At 46.5% G+C, this 15992-nt stretch overlaps 1 protein-coding gene across 4 annotated transcripts in view; it reads right to left on the bottom strand.

Moving 5' to 3' along the window:
* samd13 (sterile alpha motif domain containing 13) overlaps positions 1-15116 on the bottom strand; it is a 98931-nt gene extending 83815 nt beyond the window's left edge. Inside the window, exons 1-2 of one of the 4 annotated variants that reach the window (XM_072574819.1) lie at positions 15076-15116; positions 3550-3688 (exon numbers count right to left, since the gene is read on the bottom strand). In XM_072574819.1, coding sequence (XP_072430920.1) covers positions 3550-3595 — 46 coding nt within the window. In that variant the 5' untranslated portion in view covers positions 3596-3688; positions 15076-15116. Of the gene's footprint in view, positions 1-3549; positions 3689-7105; positions 7128-14472; positions 14654-15075 lie in introns of those variants that run through there. The other 3 variants (XM_072574821.1, XM_072574818.1, XM_072574820.1) reach the window with 3 other exon arrangements.
* Between the last annotated feature and the right edge of the window lie 876 nt (positions 15117-15992).

Below are 15992 nucleotides of genomic sequence, written 5' to 3'. Positions count from 1 at the left end.
CCTAGGGAGTGTTGCTGAACAAAGAGACCTTGGAGTGCAGGTTCATAGCTCCTTGAAAGTGGAGTCACAGGTAGATAGGATAGTGAAGGCAGCTTTTGGTATGCTTTCCTTTATTGGTCAGAGTATTGAGTACAGGAGTTGGGAGGTCATGTTGCGGCTGTACAGGACATTGGTTAGGCCACTGTTAGAGTAGTGCATGCAATTCTAGTCTCCTTCCTATTAGAAGGATGTTGTGAAACTTGAAAGGGTTCAAAAAAGATTTACAAGGATGTTGCCAGAGTTGGAGGATTTGAGCTATAGGGAGAGGCTGAACAGGCTGGGGCTGTTTTCCCTGGAGCGTCAGAGGCTGAGGGGTGACCTTATAGAGGTTTACAAAATCATGAGGGGCAGGGATAGGATAAATAGACAAAGTCTTCCCTCGGTTGGGGGGAAGTCCAGAACTAGAGGGCATAGGTTTAGGGTGAGAGGGGAAAAGATATGAAAGAGCCATCAGGGGAAACCTTTTTACGCAGAGGGTGGTACGTGTATGGAATGAGCTGCCAGAGGAACTGGTACAATTACAGCATTTAAAAGGCATTTGGATGGGTTTATGAACAGGAAGGGTTTGAAGGGATATGGGCCGGGTGCTGGCAGGTGGGACTAGATTGGGTTGGGATATCTGGTCGGCATGGACGGGTTGGACCAAAGGGTCTGTTTCCATGTTGTAATCTCTATGACTGTGTGTGTACACATGTCAGAAACTAGCAGGTCAGCAGGTAATGGGGAAGAGGAACAGAATGCTGGATGCTAATTCAAAAGGATTGGGCTATAAAATAGAAAGTTTTGCCAAAATTGTACAAGGTTTTTTAGGAAAGACTCTGGACGTATAGAATGGTGTAGCAAAATGCAGGGGATGGGGACAATCAAAATGTGGAGCTGGTTTAAGGAACAGATATTGCACGTCCATGATCGGTATGTCCCTGTCAGGCAGGGAGGAAGTGATAAGGGAAGGGAACCGTGGTTTACTAAAGAAATTGAATCTGTTGTTCAGCAGAAGGTGGAGGTTCATGGGATGATGAGACAAGATGGTTCAGATGAGGTGATGGAGAGTTACAGATCAGCTAGGAAGGACTTAAAGAGAGAGTTAAGAGGAGCAAAGAGAGGACATGAGCAGTCTTTACCAGGTAGAAAAAAGGAGAACCCTAAAGCTTTCTATAGGTATGTGAGGGAGGAATAAATGGATGACAAGGGTAGGAATAGAGCCAAAGACAGAAGCGGGAAGTTGTGTGGACCCTGTGGAGATTGGAGAGGTGCTTAGCAAATATTTCTCATCGGTTTTCACACAGGAAAAGGAGAATATTGTAGAGGAGAATGAGATGCAAGATATTAGACTAGAAAAGATCGAGGTTAGTAAGGAAGAGGTGTCATCAATTCGAGAAGGAGATTCTCTGAGAAGCTGGGGAGGAGATGGCGGAGCCTGAGTTATCATTGTCTATAGGTTTAGTACCAGAGGAGTAGAGGATTGCAAATGTTGTGCCCTTGTTCAAGAAGGGCAGGAGAGGAGATGACCCAGGTAATTATAGACCAGTGAGCCTCACATCTGTTGTAGGAAAGGATTAAAAGAGATAGGATTTATAAACATCTAGCAAACAAAATTTGATTTCAGATAGTCAACATGGTTTTGTTAAGGGCAGGTCATGTCTCACAAACCTCAGTTTTTTGAGAAGGTGACCAACCATTTAGATGAGGGTAGGGCAGTTGATGTGGTGTACGGACTTCAGTAAAGCCTTCAAGGTTCCACATGGTAGGCTGTTGGAGAAAATTTCGCTGCTCGTTGGATGCTGCCTGAACTGCTGTGCTCTTCCAGCACCACTAATCCAGTATTGGAGAAAATGCAGAGGCATGGAATGGAGGGTGATTTAGCAGTTTGGATTAGAAACTGGCTTTCTGAAAGAAGGCAGTGAGTGGTGGTTAATGGAAAATATTCAGCCTGGTGTCCTGTTACTAGTGGTGTGCAACAAGAATCTGTTTTTATAAATGACTTAGACGCCGGAATCAGTGGATGGGTTAGTAAGTTTGCAGATGACACACGGTGGAGTAGTAGACTGTGTGGAAGAATGTTGCAAGTTGCAGGGGGACTTGGATAAACTGCAGTATTGAGCTGAGAGGTGGCAAATGGAATTCAATACTGCTAAATGTGAGGTGGTGCACTTTGGGAAGAATAACAGGAAGGCAGAATACTGAGTCAATGGAAAGATTTTTGGTAGTGTGGATGTGCAGAGGTAGCTTGGAGTACATGTACATAGATCTCTGAAAGTTGCCACCCAGGTTGATAGTGCTGTTAAGGCGGCATATGGTGTGTTAGGTTTTAGAGGTAGAAGAATTGAGTTCCGGACCCACAATATCATGCTGCAACTATACAAAACGCTGGTGCGGCCACACTTGGAATATTGTACACAGTTCTAGTCCCCATATTTTGGGAAGGATGTGAAAGCATTAGAAAAGGTGCAGAGGGGATTTACCAGGATGTTGCCTGGTCTGGAGGGAAGATCTTATGAGGAAAGGCTGAGAGATTTGGGTCTGTTCTCATTGGAAAGGCGGCGGCTAAGGGGGGATTTGATAGAGACATACAAGATGATCAGAGGATTAGATAGGGTAAACAGTGAGAGTCTTTTTCCTCATTTTGTACGAGGGGGTTTAACTACAAATTGAGGGGGTGATAGATTTAAAACATATGTTAGAGGCAGGTACTTTACTCAGAGTGGTAATGCCCCTACTTGCTAATGTAGTCAACTCAGCCACCAGGAGGGAATACCGGGTAACCAGGAGGTTCATGAGAATGGGGTGGGAGTTTACAGACAAGGTAAACCTGGAGAGAGAGCATGGAGGGAGATGTAGGGAAAGGTACGGGTTCAGGGCTTAGACAGGAGAGAGGTGGAAGGAAAGAAATGTACAACTAATTGTGGAATTGTAGCATCGCTGACTGCTCCTGGGCAATCAATCAGTTGATCTGTTTTTGATGGGGTTACTCAGAGAAGGAATGTTGACTGGAACACCGGATTAACTCCTGCCTTTCTTTATTTCCCAGTTAAGAACCATTGGATACAATGCACCAAACGCAGGCCAAAGGGATTGGCTTAGTTTGGCAAACTTGGCTGGTATGGATAGGTTAACCTGAAGGGTCTGTTTCCATACTGTGCGACTCACATGACTCAAGCACTGAGGGCTTTCATTCATTCCTGATGAAGGGCTTTTACCCGAAACGTCGATTTCGCTGCTCCTTGGATGCTGCCTGAACTGCTGTGCTCTTCCAGCACCACTAATCCAGTATTCATTTCAATAGCTCATCCCAGAAAGGGCACTCTCAGCAGTGTGGTACTCCCTCACCCTGGCACTGAAATGCCAGCAGAATGCAGCAGTCTGCTCGAGTGCTCCATGGGGAAGTGGGATTTGAACACACAAGAGAGCAGAACCAATTGGGATTCTATCCAGCTGCCCCTCCCATTCACAGCCACACACACACACACACACACACACACACACACACACACACAAAATAAAAACTCCAACCTGGAGTACTGTGCCATTCTTCGATATCCTTTAGTTCTGCTTCCATACACTCGCTGTCAGGAGAGGCTGCAGCTGCCGGAGGGTTAATTAACAAAGCATTCGCTTCAATTGCTTCCTCTTTCCGAGTCCTCGTGTATCCCTGCAATGGAAATACAAGATTCTCAAGAGCCAGGAGTCACTGTAACTCTCTGCCGCCTGTTTCTCTCAGGTTCACAGCGATATGCACTCACATTTCCAAACCGTCACCCACAATGCCCCAGATGTGCATATGAACTGTGCACTGCTCAGAGTAAAATGAACAAAGACCTTGCAACTGAATCACACATTTCACAAAACCAGAGATAAAGCATGTTGAAGCTGGTTATTGACTGACTTCACAAAGTGGGTGGTGAGTGTAAGGAACGAGCTGCCAGAGGAAGTGGTAGGTGCAGGTAAAGTTATAACATTTGAAAGACATTTGGAGAGGTACACGAACAGGGAAGGTTCAGAGGGACAGGGGCCAAACACAGGCAAATGGGGCTTGCTCAGTTTGCGAAACCTGGCCAGTATGGACGAGTTGGGCCGAAGGATCTATGTCGGCGCTGTGCGACTCTATGACTAACATACAGGAAGTGTGTGCAAGGATGGGTGAGAGGTCAATGTTAGCAAGGACATTGAGGGCATCCTCCTGCTCTCAAAATGAAACAGAACCTCTGCAATCTTATGTGTCTAGCTGAAAAGGCAATTGTAACAGTTCATCTGACAGCATCTCTGGCACTGCAGTACTCCGTCAGCCCTGCACTGGTACATCAGCCAGGATTCTGAGCTCAGATCTCTGGACTGGGATTTGAATTTCAATTCCCAATCCCTGAATCCAAAGTAGGATTCCCGCCCAGAGACACTGCTGATACAAACTAATGAAATTCCATTTGTAATTTTGAACCTTGCAAACTTTAGATCGATAGGATCACATTCAATATGATCGTAGATTAGAGTGGCACTGGAAAAGCACAGCAGGTTAGGCAGCATCCGAGCAGGAAAATCAACGTTTTGGGCAAATCAGATTTTCCTGCTCCTCAGATGCTGTCTGACCTGCTGTGCTTTTCCAGCACCACTCTAATCTTGACTCTGATCTCCAGCATCTGCAGTCCCCATTTTCGCCTTCAATATGATCATGGCTGATCAACCAATTCAGTCCCCAGTTCCCATACACTTTGATCCCTGTAGTCCCAAGAACTGTATCCAACTCCTTAACGTTTTTTTGACCTCAATCACTTTCTGTGGCAGAGAATTCCACAGGGTCCCCACACTGAGTGAAGACATTTGTCTTCATCTCAGTCCTTAATGGCCTACCCCATATCCCTAAACTGTGACCCCTGGTTTTAGACTCCCTAGTCATTGGAAACATCCTGCTTTATCCTGTCTAGCCCGTTAGAATTTTATAGGTTTCGATGAGATCCCCCTCATTCCTCCAAACTCTGGTGAATATAACCCTAACCAATCCAGTCATTGGTCAGGAATCAATCTGGTCAACCTCCCTCCATCGCCACAACATCTTCCCATAGATAAGGAGACCAAAACGGCTCACAACATTCCGGAACATCCCGGGCTCCCCCTTGAACCCGAGGCAGTCTGGAGGGGTCCTTCTGTGAGGATTAAGGAGAGGCACACGCAATGTCCAATGACAATGCGAACAGGTTCATTTAAAAACTGTGCATCTCACACAGCATTGCCTTTTGATGTGAAGGGCAGTGGTTGTCACTGGCCACTTGGGTGTTTTTCATATCTTCCTGGTGGTGGAAATTGAATAAAGATTCGTGCACTTTGTGTCTTTCACTGTGTCTCACACATGCACACACACACCATGGGTGCTGGGGAAAAAATAATCACTACCGCACTTAGGCAGTAGTGTGGGGGTTAAATAAAAAAAAGAAAAAAAAACAAGAGATTGATTAAAAAAATATATATAAATATACATGGTTTTGATCACACAGCATTGCCCTTTGAGGTGAAGGGGCAGTGCTTGTCACTGGAAAAAAAAAACTGTGCATGACTCCTGAAGGTGAGCCCTCTCCCAGTGTAACCAGGTAACCCCCCCCCCCACCATAACAGTCCCCTGTAACCAGGTAATCTCCCACCATAACAGTCCCCTGTACCCAGGTAACCCCCTCCCCACCATAACAGCCCCCTATAACCAGGTAACCCCCCCCAACCATAACAGCCCCCTGTAACCAGGTAACCCCTCCCCCACCATAACAGCCCCCTATAACCAGGTAACACCCCCCACCAAAACAGCCCCCTATAACCAGGTAACCCCCCCCCAACCATAACAGTCCCCTGTACCCAGGTAACCCCCTCCCCACCATAACAGCCCCCTATAACCAGGTAACCCCCCCCAACCATAACAGCCCCCTGTAACCAGGTAACCCCTCCCCCACCATAACAGCCCCCTATAACCAGGTAACACCCCCCACCAAAACAGCCCCCTATAACCAGGTAATTCCCCCCCCACCATAACAGCCCCCTGTATCCAGGTAACCCCCAACCATAACAGCCCCCTGTAACCAGGTAACCTCCCCCCCCAACCATAACAGCCCCCTGTAACCAGGTAACCTCCCCCCCCAACCATAACAGCCCCCTGTAACCAGGTAACCTCCCCCCCCCACCATAACAGCCCCCTGTATCCAGGTAACCCCCCCCAACCATAACAGCCCCCTGTAACCAGGTAACCCCTCCCCCACCATAACAGCCCCCTATAACCAGGTAACACCCCCCACCAAAACAGCCCCCTATAACCAGGTAACCCCCCCCCAACCATAACAGTCCCCTGTACCCAGGTAACCCCCTCCCCACCATAACAGCCCCCTATAACCAGGTAACCCCCCCCCAACCATAACAGCCCCCTGTAACCAGGTAACCCCTCCCCCACCATAACAGCCCCCTATAACCAGGTAACACCCCCCACCAAAACAGCCCCCTATAACCAGGTAATTCCCCCCCCACCATAACAGCCCCCTGTATCCAGGTAACCCCCAACCATAACAGCCCCCTGTAACCAGGTAACCTCCCCCCCCAACCATAACAGCCCCCTGTAACCAGGTAACCTCCCCCCCCCAACCATAACAGCCCCCTGTAACCAGGTAACCTCCCCCCCCCACCATAACAGCCCCCTGTATCCAGGTAACCCCCACCATAACAGCCCCCTGTAACCAGCAACGCCCCACACACTACGATAGTATCCTTCTAACCAGTTCCCCCAACACCCCCCTCATAGTATCCTGTAACCAGCTTCCCCCTCCATCCCCCCCCATATAAAGATCCAAGTAACCAAAAATAAAACCCAATATATACAATAGAAAAAAATATATGGAATCAACACCAAACACAGTCCAAATAAATCAACTCCCAGTCATCAGGAGCGTTGCAATACACAGGAAGCATCAAAAATCGGACTACCAACTTCCCTCGGGTGAACTGGGTGGCCACAAACATCCTTTACAAATTTCAGCTTGAACAAAGAATTTCACATTTAGCCACATCGTACTATACCTTTCAGGCATCTGCCCGCTCTACTTACCTGTCTAAATCACCCTGAAGCCTCCTGCATCCTCTTCACAATCCTACCCCGTTTGGTGCCATCAGAATACTTGGAAATGTTGTCTTTGGTTCCCTCACCCAGGGCATAAACAGCTGAGGCTTAAGCACTGATCCCTGAGGCACACCACTCATCACTGCCTGCCACTCAGGAGAAGGCCTGTTGATTCTTACTACCAGTCTCCTGTCTGTCAGCATTCTCATTCCATGCCAATATATCATCCCTGTTCCATGTGCTTTAACTTTGCCCACAAACTTATGATGGACCTTGTCCAAACCTTTTGAAAATTCAAACACACCGCATTAGTTGGGCCCTAGTCCACACCAACCCTCCGAACAGCGTCCCAGTCTGTCATGTGGCCTCTTGTTTGTTTGACCATAACAATAAATCTGTGTCATCAGTCCTTCTGCTCCTCGTGATTGCCTTAATTTACTTGTAATGGAATATTTACATGGAATACACGCTGTCTGTGCCTATCTCATCTCTGAAGTTACATCACTGTTCAGTGTCTTTTTGTCTCTGACCTTTGCCTGCAGTCTGTCTAGCCCAGCTCTTCCATTCAAGTCTGCTCACTTCTGAGTCGGAAGTGTGGTGCTGGAAAAGAACAGCAAGTCAGGCAGCAGCCAAGGAGCAGGAGAATCAATGTTTCAGGCATAATCCCTCCTGATGAAGGGCTTACGCCCGAAATGTCAATTCTCCTACTCTTCGGATGCTGCCTGACCTGCTCTGTTTTTCCAGCACCACACTCTCAACTCTGATCTCCAGCATCTGCAGACCTCACTTACTCATTACCCTTACTCTGAACTGACCGATGCCATTGTCCTAAATCTTTTAATACAATGATCACTGTTCCCTAAAACCTCGCTCACCGCCACTTGATCCATTTGGCCCACTTCATTCCAAAGATCTAAGTTTGGTTGTGCCTCCTTTCTTATCGGACTGGACACACATCGCTGCAGAAAATTCTCCCGAATACAGCCTAGAAAAGCTCATCCCTTACACTACACTATCCGGGTATAAAGGTGAATGAAGTGCTCCATCATAACGACTTTGACGTTTGCACTTCTTGGTAATTTCCTTCCTCTATATTCTTTGTACTGGGTGGTGCTTCAGCTATTACACCGAGCAACGTAATTATACCCTTCTTACGCTTGACTGTAGCCAAGTAGGATGGTAACCACTGAGCCACCCTTTCTCCTTTAAAAGAGGAAAGCTCAATTTGATGAAAGCATCACCATAACAACTGCACAGGAACGGATCTGGAGAGCATTGAATTCTTGGCACTTTTCCCATTCAGGATGACTAACTGCGAATGTGATGTGATTAGATTAACCAGGGTTATTCAGGCAGAGGAAACCACCAGTTCAGACTTGACAGCCTCTTCTGCATTGCAACGATCGATACCATGGGATTGGCAAGGGGAAGGAGCTGTATCTATGGGACTCTTCAGCTCCTACAGAACAACATATGGAATGGGAGCAGGAGTAGGCCATTCAGCCCCTCAAGCCTTCCTCATCATCCAATAAGATCATGGTTAATCTGCCCCAGGCCTCAACTCCTCTCCCAAGTGTCAACTCAGTATCACCGTCAACTCCCTGATATTGCAAAAATCTGTATAGATCCAGCGTGCATTATCTGACATCACTCATTGGGATCAACTGCTGCACACAACCCTCTCCATGCCCTCACTCCCCTCCTAACCTCAGCTGGAGTACATGCTGTACATGCTACATTTATAGGAAAGATATTAATAATGCATTGGGCGGCACGGTGGCACAGTGGTTAGCACTGCTGCCTCACAGCGCCTGAGACCCGGGTTCAATTCCCGCCTCAGGCGACTGACTGTGTGGAGTTTGCACATTCTCCCCGTGTCTGCGTGGGTTTCCTCCGGATGCTCCGGTTTCCTCCCACAGTCCAAAGATGTGCAGGCCAGGTGAATTGGCCATGCTAAATTGCCCATAGTGTTAGGTAAGGGGTAAATGTAGATGTAGATGTAAGGGTATGGGTGGGTTACGCTTCGGCGGGGCGGTGTGGACTTGTTGGGCCGAAGGGCCTGTTTCCACACTGTAAGTAATCTAAAATCTAAAAAAAAATCTAAAATCTCTCAATATTGAAAGAAATTGCTGGAAAAGCTCAGCAGGTCTGGCAGCATCTGTGAAGAGAAATCAGAGCTAACATTTCGGGTCCGGTGACCCTCCCTCAGATCTGAAACGTTAACTCTAATTTCTCTCCACAGACGCTGCCAAACCTGCTGAGCTTTTCCAGCAATTTCTGTTTTTGCTTCCGATTTACAGCATCTACAACTCTTTCAGTTTCTAACTTTGTCAAGACCTTTAAGAATCCTCTATGTTTCAATGAGATCATCTCTCATTCTTCGAGACTCCAGGGAGTCGAGTCCCAACCTGTTTAACTTTTGCTCGTAACGCAATCCCTCCATCCCAGGGGTCATCATAGTGAAGCTTCTCTGAACTGCCTCCAGTGAAATAACATCTTTCCTTAAACAAGAGACCAGAGCTGTCCTCAGTCCTCCTGATATGGTCTCATCGAGCATCTTATACAGTTGCAGTAAGCCTTCCCTACCATGATACACCAACTCACTTGAAATAAGGACCCACATCCCATCGGTTGCCCTGGTTACTATTGCCCGTGTGCTCACTTTGTGTTTTGTACACAAGTTCCACAAAGTCCCTTTCTATTTCAGCTTCCTACAGTTTTTTTTTCCCCTCTTTAAATAAACAGTCTGCTCTTTTGTTTTTCCTCCCAAAACGCACAGAGTACAGACACGGTTTACAAGAACGATTCCAGGAGTGAGAAGTTTCGGTGATGTCGATAGATTGAAGAGGTTGGGACTATTCTCCCTGGAGAGGAGACGGCTGAGAGGCAATCTGATCGAGGTTTTCACAACCACGAGGGGGGCTGGATACAGAAAATGATTCTGCTCGTAAAAGGAACAGAAGGACGCACATTTTCCAGAACTATTGGGCAAAGGTTTAGGGTGAGAGGGAAGATATAAAAAAGAACTAAGTGGCAACGTTTTCACACAGAGGGTGGTACGTGTATGGAATGAGCTGTCAGAGGATGTGGTGGAGGCTGGTACAATTGCAACATTTAAGAGGCATTTGGATGGATATATGAATAGGAAGAGTTTGGAGGATATGGGCCAGGTGCTGGCAGGTGGGACTAGACTGGTTTGGGATATCTGGTCGGCATGGACGGGTTTGATCGAAGGGTCTGTTTCCATGCTGTACATCTCTATGACTCTATTTAGACTGATTTGCAAATGCATCAAAAGTGGAGTGAGGGAAACCTTTTCGCCCAGTGAGTAGTTAGGGCATGAAGGGCACTGTCTGGAAATGTGCTGGAGGCAAGTTCACCTGCGGCATTCCAAGAGGGGCACTGGATTGTTATTTGGATAGAAATGATGCATAGGGATATGGGGAAAAGACAGGAGATTGGGTAATAAAGGCAGTGCAGGCTTGATGGGCTGAATAGCCTCCTCCTGTACTGCAACAATTCAGTGATTCCGAAGACAATCCTTAAGGCCTAGCTCTTTGACAGAAACTTTGGTCACCAAACCTAATATTTCCTCCTACGGTTGGTGTCAAATTTATTTAAGACTTTTCTGGTGAAGTGCTAAGAGATGCCCTTACTATTTTTAAAAGTGCTTTTTAAAAACGGTCATTCCCAAAGTTCCATCAGCAGCTCCTTGCCAAATGGCTAACCGGTAATCTTGGCTTTCGAAGTACTTTTTATTCTTTTATGTAATATGGGCATAGGTGGCAAGGCCAGCATTTATAACCCATCCCTGGCTGTACTGCAGAGCCCTGGAAAAGACTGGATGGGACTGCCTGTCTTTCTTGATGTTCTCCTTCCACCCGTTCCTCTTAGTGCTGCTGATTGCCTGACAGAGAGACAAAGTAGGGAACAGCAGAGCTATCAGCCTGACATCAATAGCGGAGTCTGTTAAAAAGGGTGCGCTCTCTCTCCACACTTCAAAAGCAGTGGGAGCACTGGCAGGGTCAACATGGATCCATGGATGGGAAATCATGAGAGTTTATTGAGGATTTAACCAGCAGAACAGACCAGGGGAAAACCAGTGAATGTATTGTCTTCTGATTTTCCAAAGCTTTTGTTAAGTTTCCCCAAAAGAGGTGAGTGGGCAAAATCAGAACACAAGTGATTAACTGGCATGGGCTGAGAAGTGGTTAACAGACAGAAAACAGACAGGAGGAATAAATAACTCATTATCAGTTTGGCAGACTAAAGGTATCTTTTCATTCATTCAGGGGATATGGGCATTTTGCCCATCCCCAGAGGGGGGTAGCCCAAGGGACCGTATTTGGATTCCAGCTGTTCACAATCTATATCAACAATTTGGATGTTCATTCCAATTTAATAAAATATTTCTGGGTTTCTTCCTGAAATGAAGGTGGGATTGTGAATGGTGAGGTTTTAAAGGGATCCACGCAGGTTCAGTGAGTGAGTGTGCGCACTGCAGATAGCACCCAAAGCAAACAGCTCTCTAGATATGATCAGTGGGAGGTCTAACCTGACAGTCACCATGCCTCAGGCAAGGGAAGCAGTTGAGGAGGACAGTCCTTCATGTTAACCTCAGGTGGGTGCAGGACTTGAACCCACGCTGTTCGCATCAGTCTGCATTGGACATCAGCCAACCGAGCTAAACAGCCCCCAATGAGAATTCCTTAAACGGCTAGAGCTTGTGAAAACACTCATGTCCAGAGGAACCAGGGTCTCCTTGATCAGAGTCAATGAAAACTCAGAAATAAGTGCAAAAAGCAACGGAAAGACAAGTGGAAAATGTTGGCTTTTACTGAAACGTTGAAACATAGGAGCAGGAGGCAGCCATTCGGCCCTTCAGGGCTGCTCTGCCATCCAATATGATCATGGCTGACCAACCAACTTAGTCTCCTGTCCTCACTTCCTCCCCCTAATAGAATCGGTACAGAATGAGAGTATGGGTGTAGCGAAGCCCAGTTTCAATTGCAGAGAGCCTCGGGGAGACTACAACTGGAGTATTGTGCACACAGTCATGGTCACCTTACCCAAGGCAAGACACATCACTGACGGAGGGCACCGAAGGTTCGCCAGTCTGCTACCTGGGATTACTGGGACTGAGCTGAGGAGACTGGGCCTGCAATCTTTAGAGTTTAGCAGAATCAGAGGTGATTCCATTCAAACAGAGAGAATTCCAACAGTACTAGATGGGCTAGGTGCAGTAAGGATAGTTCCCCTGGCTGGCTAGAGTCTAGAACTAGAGGACAAAACCTCAGGAAAATGGACAGACAATGACAATAGACAATAGGTGCAGGAGTAGGCCATTCAGCCCTTTGAGTGTGCACCACCATTCATTATGATCATAGCTGATCATTCACAATGACAACTAACATGAGGAGACATGTCTTCACTTGAAGTGTAGTGAATGTTTAGAATTCAGAGGACTGCATCAGTTCAGGTATACAGTACATCCATAGAGTCCTTCAGAGCAGAAACAGACTCTATAGTCCAACCGGTCCATGCCGGACATAATCCCAAACTAAACTAGCCCCACCTGCCAATGCTTGGCTATATCCCTCTAAACATTTCTTATCCATGTACTTATCCAAATGTCTTTTAAATGTTGTAAACAGTACCTGCATCCATCGCTCCTTCTGGAAGTTCATTCCACACAAAAAAAAATTGACCGTACATCTTTTTAAAATCTTTCTCCTCTCTCTTTAAAAAAAAGAGTCCGCTAGCCTTGGTATCCCTCCCCCCCCCACCCCGGGAAGGAAAATACCTGACATTCACTTTTCCAATAGCCCATATGATTTTATAATCCTCCATAAGGTCACCTCTCAACTTCCTTCGCTCCAGTGAAAAAAAGTCCCAGCCTATCCAGCCTCACCTTATAATTCAAACATCTAGGTTCATCTCTTCTGAAACCTCTCCAGTTAAATAATAGCCTTCCTTTATCAGGATGACCAGAATGGGAGACAGTATTCCAGAAGCCTCACCAACATCCTGTACTACAACCTTAACATAATGACCCAACTCCTATGTTCATATGTCTGAGCGATGAAAGCAGGCATGCTAAATGCCTTCGTAACCACCCTGTCTATACGTGACACAAACTTCAAAAGAATTACGCAACTGAACCCCTAGGTCTCTCTGTTCTACAACACTGCCCGAGAGCCTTATAGATACCTTGATGTTTTAAGATATCAAGGATAGAGGAACAGCGTAGGGAAAAACAGAGTGTTGAGGTAGAAAACTAGCCGTGATCTTGCTGAAGGGCAGAGCAGTCTCAAAGCTCCTAGCTCTGTCATTAGGATAGGATCTATGCCCCAATGATGTGTCACACAATGCAATTCCACAATGACCCGTTCTGCCTGGTCAGCATTAACAACAGGAGGCCAACCAGCCTATTCAGTCTGCTTTGCTGTCCAATTGTATCACTCAATAGAATCCCTACAGTGTGGAAACAGGCCATTTGACCCAACAAGTCCACACTGACCCTCCGAAGACTAACCCACTCAGACCCATTCTACTACCCTATTACTCTACGTTTCCCCTGACCAATACACCTCACCTACACATCCCTGAACACTACAGGCAATTTAGCAAGGCTAATTCACCCAACCTGCACATCTTTGGATGGTGGGAGGAAACCGGATCACCCAGAGGAAACCCACACAGACACAGGGAGAACGTCTGTGTGGAGTTTGCACAGTCACCCGAGGTTGGAATCGAACCCAGGTCCCTGGCGCTGTGAGGCAGCAGTGCTAACCACTAAGCCACCGTGCCAGCGGTATCACCACTGGCCTATATTTTTAAGCACCACCTCCCTTAAATGATATTGTCTTGCAAAGATCTACCCGTTTCAGTCCTGAAATTCTTAATATTCCTCGGGTATGGAATTCCAAATGTCACTGACTGAAGGCATGCACCCCCCCCCAAAGTCATCCTCGGTTTTAATTGACAATTACACAGTAAGGTTAAAGATAACGGACTTAAAGTAAATGGAAACAAATCTGCACCTCAGCAAAACCATTTACCAGCAGGACAAAGCTCTTCCAAAAGCAAATAAAAAGGGGAATTAAAGGAAAGATGGAAAACTGGGATTAAAAAGAACAACTCGAAGCATAAATCAACAGATAACTCTCAGATTATGGAAACGTTAAATCATTTTTCCCTGTCGTGACTGCCTATTTGCAGAAGAATGGCCACAAATGTGTTAGCTTTTCCATATCCATGGTAACGAGTCTGTCTACATTTCATCCCTTTTCACAAATTAAATTTTCTTACGAGGGGCACGATCAGACTGGAAAAATACAAAATATAATACGCACCTCGGTGCAAGAAGGCATCATTTCAAGAAGCTCAGATTTACAACACAGTCAGAAATAAAATGAAAAGGCTGAGGCTTAATTTAATCAGTGCACTAACATCTCCAAGCAAGAGACAGCGATCACAGACCATGCACTCAATGAATGGCTCTCTCAGCAGCAACAGCACAATCTTCAGCAAAATAAAAATAGACATAAAATCAAACTCAAAACAGTCACAACTATAACAACACAGCAGGAAGGGGAAAGAGAGAGAGGTGGGAGTGGTGTGGAGGAGGAAAGACATTAGAATTACTGCAGCAAATGCTACAAACACAGGCCAAGAGTACACTGCTCACAAAAACAATTGCAGCATAACAAACATTTAACTGAAGGATTCTCGAGCCAAAATCTTATCTTAGGATGTTTGAGTTCTCTCACACTAAATGCAACATATAACCTTGCAGTCAATGCAGGTAGATGAAGGCAAATATTGCGCTTTTTAAAAAACAAATACTGGATGTAAACAACTTTGGCCTAGAAATGCAACCGTTTGTTAGCAACGACTGTGTTTGAAGACAGGTGAAAAGCAGAGCCCTCTACCCTATCAGATGTCCTCACACCCACCTTGTCTCAATCCCATGGTTCTGTTTCTGTTTCTCTCTCTCTCTCTCTCTCTCTCTCTCTCTCTCTCTCTCTCCCCCCCACTCCCCTCAGCCAGCTGTCAATCAAAGGATACCTGGGCAGTCTGCTGCCCCCTGGGAGTTGTAGTCACGCCTGCCCTTGGGCCCAGTGTTACAGTCAGAGTGAATGACTACAGCTCCCAGCATTCCCCATGTCACAGGCAGAGCCCAGCAATGGCAAAAGGCTGGAAAACATCTCCTTTTAATTCTCTCTGATTTGGTGGTGTTTGGTTTCAAGTACTTAAAGCATTCCAGGAAAGTATTCATCATTTTCGATTTTGAAAATTAAATAAAATGCACTCCCAATTAGATAAGGAGGGAGGGAGTAAACATTCATTCAACCTACTGCACATTTTTAGTTCAGTACCATAAGATCATTACAAATGGAACAGGAGGAGGCCATTCAGCCCCTCGAGTCAGCCCCACCATTTAATAGGATCGTGGCTGATTCGACATTCCCCACTCCACATTCGTGCCCTTTCCCATAACCCTGATTCCCAGACTGATCAAGAAATTTTCTATCCCAGTCTTAAAATGTACACAAAGAGGACTCTGCCCCCATAAATGGGCGGCACGGTGGCACAGTGGTTAGCACTGCTGCCTCACAGTGCCAGAGACCCGGGTTCAATTCCCGCCTCAGGCGACTGACTGTGGAGTTTGCACGTTCTCCCAGTGTCTGCGTGGGTTTCCTCCGGGTGCTCCGGTTTCCTCCCACAGACCAAAGATGTGCAGGTCAGATGAATTGGCCATGCTAAATTGCCCGTAGTGTTAGGTAAGGGGTAAATGTAGGGGTATGGGTGGGTTGCGCTTCGGCGGGGCGGTATGGATTTGTTGGGCCGAAGGGCCTGTTTCCACACTGTT

Source organism: Chiloscyllium punctatum, chromosome 7 (genome assembly GCF_047496795.1).
Source record: "Chiloscyllium punctatum isolate Juve2018m chromosome 7, sChiPun1.3, whole genome shotgun sequence".
NCBI classification, from domain to species: domain Eukaryota; kingdom Metazoa; phylum Chordata; class Chondrichthyes; order Orectolobiformes; family Hemiscylliidae; genus Chiloscyllium; species Chiloscyllium punctatum.
Note: the sequence above shows the minus strand (reverse complement) of the source record. Positions and strands in the feature narration are given on the sequence as shown.